The sequence below is a fragment of the Sinohyriopsis cumingii genome, chromosome 3 (genome assembly GCF_028554795.1).
Source record: "Sinohyriopsis cumingii isolate HCF-2022 chromosome 3, ASM2855479v2, whole genome shotgun sequence".
Lineage (NCBI taxonomy): Eukaryota > Metazoa > Mollusca > Bivalvia > Unionida > Unionidae > Sinohyriopsis > Sinohyriopsis cumingii.
Window position 1 is genome coordinate 59,113,453 of NC_142963.1, and position 17,113 is coordinate 59,130,565.

The 17,113-nt window shown below is 34.4% G+C and overlaps 1 protein-coding gene across 2 annotated transcripts in view; it reads right to left on the reverse strand.

Annotated features, from left to right (window-relative positions):
- Positions 1-17,113, reverse strand: part of LOC149802932 (phospholipase A and acyltransferase 3-like) — a 35,339-nt gene that overhangs the window by 4,459 nt on the left and 13,767 nt on the right. For both annotated transcript variants that reach the window (XM_089952427.1, XM_089952426.1), the window contains exons 2-4: positions 13,534-13,651; positions 9,456-9,582; positions 3,537-3,666 (exon numbers count right to left, since the gene is read on the reverse strand). In XM_089952427.1, coding sequence (XP_089808553.1) covers positions 3,537-3,666; positions 9,456-9,582; positions 13,534-13,645 — 369 coding nt within the window. In that variant the 5' untranslated portion in view covers positions 13,646-13,651. The remainder of the gene's footprint in view (positions 1-3,536; positions 3,667-9,455; positions 9,583-13,533; positions 13,652-17,113) is intronic.

The window sequence follows — 17,113 nt, forward strand, 5'->3', positions numbered from 1 at the left end:
AATTATATTGGTTTTGTAAACTCTGAAATTTTAATTTTCATTTGAATCAAGTACTTATTATATTACCAAAATCATTTCTATTCATTCAGTGCTCTTTTTTAATACATGTACTTAAACTTTAAACGATAGCTGACACATGATCTTCATGTGGTATGGTATGATTTCATGATAAAATTAGTTTCAAACAAAATATTTAGCGTAAAAACCAACCAAACATAGTATTCTTGTACTATAAAGGTGAAGTAGAGAGCCCATGGTAGTTGAGTTGGTAGAGAGTCTGACCCATAATCCAAGATTCATGGGTTTGATACCCTACTGGCCCAAACAATCTGTGTCACGTCGCCCCTCGTGGATGGCTGACGGATTCAGAAAGGGTCTGTCTAAATGTAATCAGCTTTTGGTTTACTTGAGGATATACTATCGTATTCTAAGGGAATGATCTTATTCTAACGGTGCAATTAATGAGCAGAGGCATCAAAAGAAGGTAACATTATTTAATGACAGAAAAGATGAGCCAAGCAACTCAAGTGACATGAAATGTTTGTGAAATTATAGCGTGACTAACATTATGAAATGCAATATATTGTGATCTAAAGTGTTGTTAGCGTAAGCTGAATCTGCTAGTAGAACACAGATTTGTTCATAAAGCTTGTTAACATAAGTTATGACTAACAGGAAGCAGCAAGAAATTAAATATGCTTTTCTAACTGAAAGTTCTTTTAAATACAGATGTACAGAGCTGAAACATGCAAGTGCATGAGAATGCAATGTGTCAAGTAGCTAACTAGCAATAAAGACTAAAATACTCATGTGTATCTTGTTATTTCTTATATGCAGGGTTAACATGGTTAGTACTGAGTAATGCAAGCTATTGGTGTTCAATATGTTCTCATTTATTCATTATTCGTTCATAAGGGGGGGGGGTAACAGAAATAAAAGACCCTAATCTGGGTTCAAGGTTTACTATTGTTGGTGCACCACAGTCTTTGGTGCTCAGTGTTCCTATGGTTTGGGTGCAGATGAACCCAAAGCTACCAAGCTTGTAAGGTTCGCTGCCTCTATGATGTATTACCCATCTTGGTAAAATGGCTGGGTCACAAGCAGAAGACACAGGTGCTTGATGCAAGCTTGTTGTTGAGAAAAAAACAATAATCTGAAAGAAAAAAATCCTACAGTGACAAAAATACCTCAGATTACCCCCATGACCCGTCCTGACAGAGGACCTTGTCAATCATACTATATATATCTCTTATATAATATGATAGACAAGGTCCTATGTCAGAATGGGTCATGGGGGTAATCTGAGGTATTTTTGTCACTGTAGGGATTTTTTTCCTTCACTTCAGATTACTGTTTTTTTTCCTCAACATCAAGTTCATGTTGAGCACCTGTGGCAGAAGACAAAGTTCTATTAACTGAATTTCACACAAAAAGTGTAAATTCTATAAAAGGAATAAAGCATCAATAGAATGTTTGTGAATTCAGAATAATAAATTACAGGCGCACTGAATATAAATAGAGTTGTTATATGCAGATGTAGGTTGTTCACCTATTTCAATTCCAAAAGACAAATAAGTTCAAAACACGTAATTTTACTAAAGTCACAAAATACACTCTGCTAGTGTTATTTTATGCAACGGAATTAGTAAGATAACTGTAACATTTTTGTTACCATAGCCACATCTGATTTTAAGGTTGGTTGAGCCATTTTGGACTTAGCACCATTGACAAAGATTGGAGAGCGACAAAGGCCATCTTCATTTAAATTATAGATGTTTTCGTCCATACAGGCATGTATGTCTGTTAGTGACAAAGGTTGTTGTTGTTGAGTTTAATTATAGTGGCGTGCGCACAATTGTGCATGTGCAGGTCGTGAACACTGACCTTTTATAATATTATTATTGACCAATCAGAATTTAGCACTTGCAATCATAGGGCAAGAAAGAATTACTGACCAATCAAAATCAAGCATCAAACATTCTATGCTGAAAGTGACGTAATCATATAAACATGAAGATCCACAAACAAGAGACAAGCTAAAGAATCAACTATACAGATTTCCACATGAATGATTACAAATAAAATGCAACTACACAAGGTGTCATATATTTAAGTAGATAAGTCATGTGATCAAAATGTCAAATCAGTTTGAAATATGCTTCTTACAACATCTGTCGACAACACATCATAGCGGTAATACACAACATGTGCTCCGCATGAATGAACGTTCAAATCATGTCTGCTGAAATGAGTCTACATATCTGTGAATTAAAACTGGGACATTTTAAGTGTAATGATTACATAAAACTAATAGGGTGATTCCTAGTTCATGAACAAAATATACAATACAATGGTGCAGTGAACGAGAAATGCCATGCTGTAAACATGCTAAAGATGACACCGCTGCCTTAAACCAGATGTACCGGTATAACAGCTGCTTTGACATGTCTTTGGGAAAAACACTTAGATCCCATTTTCTTGGCATGAAAGCACTCTCCATTATGGATCACTGCCATCTCACCTATACACACACACACACACACACACACACACACACACACACACACAAACCCCTGAACTACTTCTTTCCCTAAAATTGGAATAAAAAAATATTTATTTTTAGAATATTAAATCACCTCAAGATCATGGTAAGCAACATTTTGAGAAGGGTCCAATTTACCATATCACAAGAAATGAGCATGGACTATGCTAGAAAGAGCATCAGAAACTACACGTACATCCAGCTAAATATGCTGTAATGTGTGAGAGAGAGAGATATACCTGACATTAATGGCATTTAAATCTTTGTAAATTTTCAAACTGCCTGTTTTTATTTATTGCACAAAAAACTAGTCTGTACATCTACATGGAATACTGCTGAAGTTAGTTTTATCTATGCACCAAGCAAAGTCCAGCTAGTCGATTAATAGTTCAATTGAGTTTCCGCTACAATATACACAATTTTGCACATTCAGTAATGGAAAACATATCAACTTGTAATGGAAACTCCAAAGTATAGAATATACTGGGTTTGATGGCACTTGAGAACATTCCTACAGTGCCAATTAAAAGTCAAGTTAAATAAAGCAAAGATTTATTTTTTTAAAGAAAGAAATGTGGAATCTTTAGGAAGATAAACCTTTTCAAACAAATAACCAAGGAAGGTAGGTATGTTGAAACATCCAGCGTATGTGAATACAGTTATTGATGTATGTACAGAAGTTTACTAATTCATTTTCTTGGACAGTTAATTATATGTATAAAATAATGTTGGTGATACCATTCTGTACCAGTTTATAAATGACTTTGTGGTTTTTACTGCATATAATTCTCCCATGCTCTATCCAAATATCCCTCTGCATATGGAGAGAGAGAGAGAATCATATAATGAGGTTTCCTTGAAATCACATGATCTAGGAAGTGCACAAAATACACAGTACAGTATGCATTAATTATATATATATATATATATATATATATATATATATATATATATATATATATACACACACATAATAAACAGACACACATCTTACCTGCTGGCTCCAACTTCTGCCATAACGACAGAATGTTGCAAAGTGTTCACAATTTTGTACAAAGAAATTGTAACCTTTTGTCCCAATTAAACTGACTGCCCGTTCAACAATTGTATCTTTTTCCCTTGGTCTGAAATAAAGATGAAAATACATGCAATGATAATAAGGGGGAAAATACTTTTCTTTTTTCTGAAAAGTGAAAGTCATTTGTAGCAATATTTTCAATTTGCAGCAATGTAATCAATAGTCAATAACTCTTAATATGAGCAATAGTTCTTAATGTGTACATCACCGATCTCTAATTACCCACAGAGTACTAACTATACTGGGAAGCATTTGTTTGTATTTATCTGTGCATACTTGCATGTTTTTGAAATGTAAGTGATTCTGCACAACTGTACTTTACCCTAAGTTATGTCCAATCTTTTTCATCTTATGGTGGATAAAGCCAAAAAGTCTACCTTATTATAAGCAATGCCTGATATTTTGCCACTGTGAATGGTCTTGAGATTACTGCCTTAAGCTATGCACTTGTGGGATGGGATAGAATAATAGAATCATGCATAAAGGTGCTCTTTGACAACACTATAATTAAAACAGGCACATACATGTAAAATTTACCGTATGAAAATTAAGTGTAAATTTTGTCTTCAATATTTCTTGTGGAAATGTAGAAAAAAATGACAAGAATAAATATGATCAGTTAAATAAATATACACCTCCCCCATGCTTACTTTTAGAAGTGCATGGCAAATGGTTTACTGCAGCATTTATTTACAGTGGTGTGTTCTATGGTGATTTTTCACCGTACCGGTACTTCAGTAGCTTCTGTCGGTAAGGAATGTAAAGATTCCCAAGTATGCTTGTTATGACTCTAATGATACTCAAAGCATGTTTTCATTATTCATGTCAAAATAATTTTAAAAATATTATTTTTTGTTTCTAACACAAATTTATGATTAATACAAATTTAGTTATATTTACGATCCTTTAATCACAGGTTAGACATCTGTTAGGTGTGCCAACATGGTGGCCAAATGGAATCTTGTGAATATATTCAGCCAAATTCAACTTTTGGAAAAATTCAGGATTAAAAACAAAACAAAAAAAACGCCAGCTCCAATTCATGTTTTAGTTATTAACTAGCATACAAGTATGTTAATGTGATAAGTACATGTATTCCTTTGTAAGACTGTGAATCATCTATTGATTTTCAGGAGTGCATTGTCTTCTGTCTGAACTTTACATAATTTCTCAAGTCCATTAAATATTTCCTCATTTGTTGAACAAGCATGCTTTATGTTTATTGGCCCTCTGATAAATATCTTGCCCGAGTGTTCACTTCCCACTCAATGTTTCCCTGCCTTTGATATCAATAGTGTAACTGTCAAGTGTAGCCTATAGTATCAACACGTAATATTTTCATCAATAAGTTCTCTGATGTCAACACGATCTTTTGAACATTTAGTATAAGAATAATGATGGCACTTAAGTAATAATTTTTAGACTGGAACTCATGCAATAATTAACATACACATATGAAATTCATCTTCTGTAAGGTACTGACAATTTAATCTTATAAGACGGAGGATGTGATTTTCTTTTGAGCTGAAATATTATCTTTTCTTTTATCTCAAGATAAAAAAAAATTACCAAGTAATATCATAGATTATAAGATGGTGTCTTTGCTATAAATCAGAGCAAGATGTTTTAACAGCTGTTGACCAATGGATGTTAACTCAAAACAATGGTAGGACCCTGCCCCACAACACTTAATTATTGGTCCCTAATATAACTGGCATAAAAATACACATTCAAAAATATTGCAATACAAAAATTTTTGTGGTACCCAGCTCTACTTACATTTATGTTTTAACTTAGGGAGAAAACCATTCATTTTCCTGTATCTATCATCTAATACATGCTGACGAAACATTATTTCAGTGATATTCACTGTTGTTTTCATTTTGGACCAGGATATATCATGTTACTTTAAGGACTCAAGGTACTAATTCAGTTCTCATAATAAATTTAAGCAAACACTATGATATTAAAAATTCAATAGCTTCAAATTTCCGAGTGCTCATGATCAAACCTATCTTTATCAGTATAGATGAAACCTGGAAGACAGCTTCAGTGTAGAGAAAATGGTATGAGCCATGGCATTTTCTGGACCTGCATGTGTTTGAAACGTGCTTTCAATTATGCACCAAAAAGTCACGTGCAAATTTCATTAATGAGTGTTCCAAACTCAAAACTGTTAAAGGAAAGAACTTAAAAAACAATGTCTCTATATTTTTGGCAGTTACAACTTGGACAAGCTGTTAAAAAATTCTTTTTAATAAAATCTATCTTTCATTATCAATAATCTAGGCTAGCTAAACCCACATAAACTCTATTTTATCTTTACCAATTTCCAGACTGGTTCCCATTTTTCCATACAATTAGGTCTCACTGGATAGTTTCGTATTTTGACACCAACTTTGAGTTAGGTTTGAAACTGGGTTGGCTTGTTTGGTGACTGCCTGTCACAGAGTAGTATGATCAAATGCGTAACTTGGGCTGCAAATGAATAGCCGACTTGGCTTACATATTTACGTATGTCTGCTACAGGTAAATATCTAAAAATCTAGATGGTTGAGGGGTGATGAAAAGTATGCTAATTTTTTATAGTACTAGTGAACTTTATTCATGCATAAGGCATATACTGATTCTTTTAGTTGCCTTGTCACAGGAATATATTCAAAATAGCTCTTTCCTTCATAAATGAATATAAAAAAGAGGGGTTGGTGGCAGTGTTGGTTCAGTAAAAAAGCCACCAGTTGGATTAGGAATTAACTTGATTGCCTCAGTCAAAATCTCACATGCATGCTTTCTACAAAAATCATTAGTTTTTGTTTCTTCAGTTTAAAATTATTTTCATTTTTTTGCAATAGGTCATTATTGGACGAAAATTCACCAGATTAACTTTCCAGCAAGACCTTAGTACCATGCGTCCTTTGTTGTGAATAGCAATGAGTCATATCAGTCGAGACAACCTCTGACAAACTATGCATTCCTTTCTGAGAGTGTAACTGATAAGGACAAAGGCTTTTCAATTCCTGAGTTAAGCCATGAATACATAATTTTATTTATTTATTGCATTGGAGCCATTTAATTCTCTATGTGTTTACTGCCAGCATTTGTTGGTTTTGTACATTACATAAATTATACCACTGATGATTGTGATTATGCCAAGTATCAAATACTGTGTTGCATTTTTTTTTTAAACTTCCCTACCCTTCACTACAAAAATAGATAAATGAACTTATTTACATAAAACCCAGGGGAAAATAAATATTACCAAATATTACCTGTATTTTCAAATGATCTAGATACCTAATATTTAGTCCAGCTTCATATTTACATACAAAAGAAGCATACTATCATAATCAGAATTGTAAAGCTGAAGAGAAACTGAGCATTTTGAATTTTGTACATCTAGTGAAAGTGGAGAACAGATCAATAAAAATGACAACTGTCAAGGAAATAAACATTTCAGGGTAAGTCAGGACAGCGATGAAGAAAGAGGGCTTGTAAAAAGAATTGTGCACTTTATAGGCAGTGATATTTAGAACACTTTCCATCGCAATAACGTGAAAACAAAAATAAAAGGTACAACATACATATGGTGAAAATGTTAACTGTTTCAGGTGTTATAGATAGTTATAATCTAGTGGTAATGGTGGTTATCTGGTTGATATTTTTTCAGACAAAAGATTCCTTGCAGTGCTTTATAATATGTTAGCCATATTGTTTTTGTGCACACTTGAGAATCTGTGCCATGCTTTAGCAGTCTATGAAGTGTTTGGTTTGTGAAAGGTGGATAAAACTATTTCATATTAATGAATGTTTTCTTTTTTAGTTTTTTTTGTTTATTCTTGAAATCAAATTTTATATAACAACATTATCAGCTAAATGTCAAATGCCAATAGAATGTATCATATCAAATTCTTTTACAAGAGGGAGAGAGAGGGGCAATGTACTCTCTACCTGAAGGCATGTACTCGATACTAATTTTTTCATGTTATGTGCATTTCCACACCCCTATATAAAAAATATTGTATATTTCATAAGAAGTTTCCTATGTAGCTGATTATATATATATATATATATATATATATATATATATATATATATATATATATATATATAAAATGGTTAAATAAGGTTCTTTTCGCATGCATGTCCGTCTTAAGATGACACATCAACATTACAGTTCCAGTGTTGGTGAAGACAGTCTTATCCAAATGTACATCAATATATTTACAAAGATATTTTGTTTTTAAGCAAAACATAAACAGAGGGTATAATTGAAAAAAATTGATAGAAATTTTGGATACTGAAATTAAGTGGTCTCAAGTGTCATAGAAGTTGTACCAAAACAAGAAAAAATATGTTAAGCATGATCACTGAAAAATGTGGTGCAGAACAAAAAGTGAATGTCATTTATTGTAAATTAACCATAATTGTTAAAACTGGGAAAAGATGTAAAATTAAAATGCCATTATTACAGAAGGAGAGAACAAATAGCAAATGAAAGGGTTGAAATCTGGGCCTAAAGGACTGGTTGCATCTTATCTCAAAATAAAATATAAAAAAAATCTATTTCATCATCAGCTCAAAGTCAGCTTAAAATATTTATTGAATCCACAGATGTTTGAGAAAGAGAGAGAGAGCTGTATCCAGAATTAAAAATTACAGGCTTATTTACATTAAAACTGGATAAAATGTACATAAAGCAATCTGAGATACTGGACTGGATTGTTTTCTTTCATTTGAAGAATCAAAAAGTATACATGATCCAACCTATGTCTGGTTCAGTTTCTGGTTGTACAGCAGAGAAACATAAATTTAAGGCAGTGTCTGACTGTAAGTCTATCCCCTTTACCTACCCACCCAGCCACCATAATTTACTGGTGATTTCTGGTTCTCAAAAGCTTGGAAACAACTGTCTGGCTCAGATATGTGGAAAAAAGCAAATTTCTCATGGAAATTATGTTTCTCTGAAAGTACTTAATCCCATTAACATTTGAGATATAAGCCTGCTACCTCCAAAATCAAGCCCAAATGAAAGGCAAAAATTTGTCTTTTCTGTTTATATCATATATGATGTGATCATTTAATTATTATCAGAGAAAGGTAATCTACTAGAAATGTTTGTTTCTATTTGAATACATTTCCCAGTCAAATTAACATAAAGAGCATCACAGCATATGGTCATATGTTCCGTGACCGCTCTCTCAGTTAAGATGATTACTGAAATCTTTTTACCAACAAAATTCACTGGCGATTCCAGCCAATCTAAGTGACTTTAATAGTTTAAATGAGTCTGGAGGTCATCTGGACTACAGCCACAGGACCAACTCTGCATACCAGCCAACAGCTCCTATGATATCTCAGATTGAAAGATTGTGTTCAAATGTGAGGCTCGCAAAGAGGACTCTAATTTCATGTAACAAAATCCTCACAAGGTGAATCTGATCTTTGGAAACATTAGAGTATCCTGAGCATATAATCGATTTAATCCATGATGATATGGCTTGAGAGCTGATATGGTGCTTTCGTACCTTCATGGGGAAAATGAGTAATTTCAGGTCACCACAACTTATCCCTGTGTACTTCAAGTAGTGCCACACACTCGTCTATTCATTCAAGTCCAAGTGCAACTCTGAATCACTGATGAAAAGTCATCCCTTACAGATGGATTTATTTTACAAGTACACTTCGATCTATAAGGTCAATGAGAAATTAACTTTTCTGCAGTCCTAAAAAGTGGAGGTGGGGTCAACTTACAATCGAGTATACATCGTACCTACATGTACAATAATTTATTTATTTTGTCTGTATTAGTGTAACTAAAAACAAATGACCACCTACTTAAGTTTACCATCCAGGTAATTATACTTTTCTGCCTTTGAATTCTTGCAGACATTAAAGAAGCCATCCTGCTGGACAAAAAGGTTACCATCCTCGTCTTTCCCAAAGTGAACTACATATCCACCACCTGAAATTTGCAAACAATTAGGAACTAAAACAAATGTTGCTGTTAAACTTTGAACACAATTCATCTATAGTTTTAAGTAATATGGTAGGAAAACTTTTTATCATTTAATTTCAAATTAACATCAAAATTATACAGTTTTTAAAGTGTATGAATAAATCAGATATATAACAGATGTGACTCTAAAGTCATACAAATGTAACTTTTTCATTATCACAAACAAACAATTCATTCCTATGTTAGATCAGTGTGCCGCATATAATTCAAGAGGAACTATTTAAAATATTCACTGGAATTACTAAAGTGCTTATTCACCTTTTGAATTTTTACACACTATGAACTTTGTATTTCTGTGAAATCAATCAGAGACATTTTGGACTGCAACACTGTTGTATCTGGACATTCAAGACTATTGGAACATTATACATTTCTGGATTTGTGATAGGACATTTAGGATTACTTGGAATTTAATTCACAATAGCGAAGTGACCTTTAAATTTTCACTGTCTTGTAGAGAAATAAATTGCTTGTCAATTTTACTTAAAGTTGTTTTGCCTGTTTCTGTTATATATTTTAAGACCTTGGGGCTGTAACAAACGCCAATCAGAGATCTCGGAGATGCTTAATTACGCATATTTGGATGCCAATTTTTTATCTGGGATTCAAAAAAATCACTGAGGTGGGAGTCCTCCGTGCGCATGTAATTGGTGTGTGGCAAAATTCAAAGACTTGCCAGTCCTGCTTCAGCCACCTGCTTTGTGGGAAAATGTGTTGATCAATTAGCCGTGCTGATATTTACATTGACAGAATTCAGTGACTGAAAGACCCCTTGATACATACATGTTGCCATTTTATAAGAGTAAATAAAAAAGAACATAATGCAGAAGCTGGGAGGCAAGTTCAAAGGCTTGACTGGCAGCCGGGTGGGAAATGTACTGATATTTACAGTGATTGAATTCAGAGGCAGAAAGACCCAGAGATGTACATGTGGTCATTTATAAAAGTACATCAAATAAACAACTTTAGCTTTCGTTATTGTGTTCATTTCGAATGTAGCGGAATAAGCAGTGCACGTGACCTCAGAATCAAGACATGTTGAGACTTAAACAAAATGCCATTCGTAAGTGGGTGACAAGTCGCCTAAAATGTAAACTTTGCCTTCTTCTGTTAGGAAAGTGAAAACGACGTCGCCCTGTGATTATTTAAGAGGTACATTGACTGACCATACCATAGTTTTTATTTAATGTCCCTCGCCTTAGCCCAGTTAGTTCTAGTGTTGTAGTGAAATGCATTCAGAATGGCATCAGTAGCTAGGCCTAGTTTTTATATCAATTATGTTGACAAAAAAACTCTTGCCCATTCATGAGCATTATGTTTTGATAGCTGATTGACCATTAACCATTTTCCGAGTAAGGAACTATCGATTTCCTGCATGCTATCCTTTGATGATAAAACATACAAACTTGTGTTTTAAGATCAGAATCGGTGATCTGGATACATGTATATATATTAACTGCCTCTTATACACTATTTCATCATAAAATTAGTTTAAAACTGTAAGTGAACCAGTAGGCTTAACAGGAAATAATGGCGGACTTAGCTAAGTCTGGATGTACCAGTTTATTCGATTGTCTGTTTTCTTAAACCATCTGGCAAATATATTCAGAAAAAATACATAAATAATTGAAACCAAAGCCTAGATATTATTTTATTAAAGATTTAACTTTAAAATGCAAATTATGTAGGTCAGAAACGTATGGGACAATGCTATGTTGTGGAATTTGTGAGATGTGCTTTAAAGTCTAAGCTGTTTTCTGACCTGACACGTATCTGCGAAAATACGGGCAAAAACAGCAAATCAGATACTATTTATTTGCCTAAAATTACTACAAGTATGTATACAAATAAATATACCATAAATTTGCGATCCTGTCAATGGACTGTTGTAATGAAGCTACATTATAGTGAGTGATTACAGAGTGAAAACCTCTCCATCTAAAAACAGATGCACTCACGTCTGTGTTGATTCTGTAGGAAAGAAGGGACTGCAACTTTTGATGGTGGGACTCCTATTTTTACCAAAATGGGAGTCCTGGACTCCTAGTTTTAAAATCCTAGCAAGACCTCTGACCAATCATTTTTTCTTGAGTTTCTCTTTGCCTATACTTTTTTCAATTCTCTGGCAAAATAATAATTACATTCTCTAGCAAGGCTTACAAAATATTTCCCTCTGTAATAAGGGGTTTTGTGGGGGTTTTTTTGGGGGGGGAAGGGTTGCCTAAAAATGCAAAACAATCTATGGGTTATTCATTCAAACTGTGCAAGGTATAAATGCACAAAGTACTTAAGAATTTGGTCACATAGTGACCACAATATTTTACAAAAAATACTTAACACTCCACTTATTTCATGATTTAATCAAAATTACTTCCAAATGTAGATCATTCTACCCTGAATGACATCCGACTTTTGAAACTCTTCAGTCGATTATGATGTTTGATCTTAACTGTGGTAAAGTGTAAAATTCTGCTTGCCTTGGTTCTCCACAATTCAACATCTCACACCAAATTGTTAATTTTTAATTTCTAAAAATATTATTTCTAAAATATGTGCAATGATTAAAAAGTGTGAGCTTCACAAAAAATGTCTATTTTTGCTGCACACTTTATATTACATGTATTTTCATGCCTATTCAGCATTAGTCCATTTAGCACATTTTCAGTACTTGGATGACTTTCATCAATTATATTTGTCTTGATTTTAGCACAGTTTATAGTGTACATAACCTTCAGCTTTATCTCTGAATTACTTCCATGTACAGTTCAAAGGTGCTCCATAATCTACAGTTTTTTTTCCCTTTGTGACTACACAACTATCAATATAAAGCCGATGATTTCCAGTTGTAGGCCCAAAGCACATTGCCATGGCAAAGAGATCATTTGGATGACCATGAATTCTGCACCAGCTAATATCACCTAGCTTAATGGCTAGACTTTGGTAAATGGGTAAGTAGCCATTGTTACTAATTACTGGTAATTGTGAATCCTTCTCAGACATGAAAACTTAATAAAACGACCTTCTGTGCACATAAGCACATACAATTGTTCAGCAAATAAACTATCTTTTAAAGTGTGTAAGTGTGTAAGGATGTGCATATAAATCTCAAAGATAACCAAAAGCTTTCTCCGAGTTCGAGTTGGACAATATTGTCAAAACATTAATATGCAATAATGATAAATAATAATAATAATAATAAGAAGAAGAAGAAGAAGAAGAAGAATTGTTACTTATATGCCATTTAGACTAGGGCACTACAGTATCAGTAGACACTTTTTAAAGAAGTGCCAAAAGGACTGCAACTTGTGAAAATGTAAAACCTGTTTTCATTTTTGGGGAAATGAACTCACAATGAAATAGACACTGATGCTAATAAAAGGCAAACCTATAAATGAAAATGACAGCACAAGTAAAAACAAAGAAAACTCCACTAGGGTAATGACACTGATAAAAATGGTGGCAAAACTACAAATGTGAGAACTAGAGACCTGAGCAGGAGAAACACTTCTCATGGTTTAAAAAAGTTAAATCAGATTGTACATTAAAAACAATTTGGATGCAGTGTAGGTCTGCTGGAAAACAATCCTTTCACTCAAAATGGAAATACAAACTTGCACCCATCAGCTTTTACATTTAACTGTTGTTGAGGGTTGCCTTGCTATGCAAAATAAGACACACAATCCCATATTCTGTTAAGAAAACTCAAAATCAGCGTGAAAAATTGTCACTGCAAAGCATCACAGTTCTGTACAATGAAACAATTAAATCTGAATAATCGAGGAGCATCCTGTATTTGAAAAGCTGAATAACCAAAATGCCATACATAGTCATTAAGTAAAAAACCCCAAACAGATGTAGAAATGAAACTAATTTGAAAAACTAGTTTGCACATAATACCTACGTATACTGCAAAATGATAAAATAAGTCTCTTTGGAACCGAATAATGTCCCCTTCTTCAAGTCTGCTGAAAACAGCTAGATTGTGAGATTTTACTGATGCCTGATTCATTCAGATCTGAAAAGAAAAACAAAAAATATGGCACCTCATTTTGTCGAACTCCACAGGCAGTACAAGTGTAGAATACAAATACATGAAACAAATTTTTCCTTTAGGAATTAAATTATATTAGATGTGTGAACTAATTCAAATGTCACCATCTTGTTAATGTTATACTTAACATAAGTATCATTATACAAATGAACTGGGAAATATATACAACAAAAATCAATGTTAAATTACGTTAATAACATAGTTAGGTGAGGTAAAGCATGAGGTGTGTTCCAGTGAAAACCTGACTCAATACTGTGCTACATCAAAACTAAAAAGCTGCATCTTGGGGGAAAATGGAACTATCCCCTAATTCTTTAATCTGAAACCATTCCATTATGAATCATATCCCACCTTCAATTTCTGAAATTATTTACCTTGAACATTTATAACATCAAAGAAGATTATGTAATTCCTATATACCTTACAAATTTCAAACATACCTTGCTCTGCCATGCAAACTTTTCATAATTTGGTAAAATACAGCTTTCAGAAAGTGAAATCATAACTCCTTACTATATATAGGAGATGAGGCTGTTTAATATACACAATGAGCTGCAGGGTGTTGCAGATATATGTACAGGTATAAATATGGGTCAGTGCATTTGTACTGTATACAGCACTCTAGACAAGATACTACAACAGTTGCAATTAAAATACAAGGAAATGAAAGAAATTCCATGAATCATAAAAATAAATCATGTTCTTATAAAATAGATATGTATTTTCCTTTTTTTTATCAATTCCAAACATTCCACAATAATTCAGTCTAAATAGAAGTGTTCTCATCTAAGAAATGTGTTTGGTATTTGGATGATATTTAACATGTTAGCAATCTGACTAACAGATAAAAGAAATATATGTAGATATTCTTATTAAAATAATTTGCTAATTTTAAAATCTTATTATATTTCTAAAATTATGATGAAGAAACACAAATTTTTCTATGTTACTTCAGTAAATCTTACCAGAACATAATACCTAAGGAAAACTACTAATACCTTGTAAATCCTGTTCTCCCAGATTAAAACGTTTTAAGGTGGCGCTCTACAGTATCATTTTTGCATAGGGTTAGAATTTTGAAGAAAAAGAATTTCCCCTGCTTTCCTCACTGGTTATACTGGCTATTTTGTATATCTTAGGTATAGTTCAAAGAACCTTTAATTTCCTTTATTTTGGTGTATGATTGATGGGTGTAATATGGGTTAGAGTATACTGTTTGGCCTTACTCGAGATGTGTACCTTTAAAAAAAGTGCTACCTCGACTTGGTCATTTTCACTTCCTGAACTTTAGAGGTAAAGTGTATAAAAAAGAGCGGATAACTTTTTTTTTACATTTTATATCTGGCAATTCATTCACTGCACTTTCAAAAGCTAGTATTGTCTAGTATGGCAAAATTCATTTTCCCTCTTTTAATAGCTGCTACAGATAGTGTAGACTAATTCAGACTGATTTTTTTAGCACAAGGGAGCAGTCATTTTAGTTAGTAGTGTGCTTGTATCATGTACAATTTCCAAAAGTACAATATCCAAAGAAATGTCAGCCACATTACATTAATGTAGCATAGAGGTATGCCAACATTTATCCATTGTGCAATGCTTTAAATGCAAACAACTTCACCTTACATACGTCGCTCTCTCAAAAGTACATAACTGGTGAGCGCCCCCATAGCTAAAAATCTGCAAGTTATCTGACCACCTAGGTGACAGAGTGATCTTCCCTTGATACCAGGATTGGTGCCAAACATAGTGAAGTAGTGAAGGCTGCCCCTCCCCCCCATTCCTGCCCTGGTAGGAAAGGAAGATTCCTTAGAAAACTTCATCTTGGTACCAATCAACCTGCAGGTGGTCTTGCAAGAATTTGTGGATTGTACTGGGGTTGAGCCTGCCTGAAAAATTTGACAGATGGTCCCTGAGGGCAATTTGCCTGACCTTGTTTCCTGTCGAAGGTCCCACATCCCATAAGAATTCATATGTATAATTGGTATCTTCCTAGCTTCAGTTCTGTGTATGGATTGAAAATCCTGCACAGGGTGGGATGGTGGAGGGGGAAGAGGAGGCTCGGTCCTGGCCCTGTCCCCGTACAGTGAGGCTGATGAGTGATAGATGGAGAAGACCTCATCTTCACTCTGTGCATCATGGGTGCGATGTGTTGTTTCCCTAAAGGAAGGTGTAAACACGTTCCCACTGGCACAGTATGTATCATGATGCTCAATATCCCTGATGGTAGGGAGCAACCTGCTAACATGGAGCTCAACCTCCCTAATGGGAGGGTACAACCAATGGTTTCTATGCTTAACCTCTGCGGTGTTTCATCTCCCTAACGGAAGGGCGCAACCTGTGGGCTGCAGTGCTCTAACTCCCCAGTAGGAACTTTCTGTCATCTCCCTACAAGGGGAAGTTGAACGGCTTCTCGCACGTCGAGACCTTCCTTCTTGAAAAGCTTCAATGGCTGCTGAAGCTGTTTGTCCTAACATGCGAGATCTGGAAGAGAAGCCAGAAAAATTGGATGAAGAAGAGGGAATGTTCTTCCATCCTTGATAGGTACGCCTGGGATCTACTAGATTCCAGATGCCGGAAGACCACAAATCACAAATGATGCAATGGTTTTTCCGAGTGCAACTGGAGCACTTTATGCAGTCTGTATGGGTATCCCATGAGGCCTTTTGGTGGCCACACTGCCCCACAGACTGTTTGCTGATATTTTTTTGTAGTAGTGGTGTGGTTTCTTGTAGTGGTGTGGTCCCTTGTTGCCGCGAAACTCGACTTACGCATGAATAAATAAACTTTAAAGGAAAGAAGTTACTGTTGAAGTAGTTCCTTATTTATTGAAAGAAACGAGTTATTTCAGTTGTGTAAATTGTTTATGTTAACTGTACATGAACAACGACAACACAAGTGTTGTACTAAGTTATAATTATTTTCTATGGAGGAAATGATGTCCTCAACATCTGAGCAGGGCCTGCTATTGTTCCCAGAACATAGGGACTTACACAAACCATTCAGTTTATATTAAGTAGAAGTATTTACCACCACCAGTAGAACACGAAGTAGCTTCTGAATTCCCACAAAGAACGAATTTTTAAGTGGGAAAACAAAAAACTACAATACAGTTTTTAGAACGAACGAACAATAGTAACAATGATGTGATGTGATTTAGATTTTTAATGTAGCTTTTAACAATTTTTTAGTCATATCACTACGATGTCTGCAGTGTAACAGTTTATAGTGATGTCTAGCACTAGGGCATCATGCCGCAGACATATGGTTTGATGTCCCACCCAGTCACATTATCCTGACACCAGGCCGACCAGTCCTAACACTAACCTCTTAATGCTGAGCACCAAGTGAGGCAGCTGTTAGTACCATTTTTGCAAGTATTTGGTCTGACTCGGCCGGGGATCGAACCCACAACCTCCCGCATCCGAG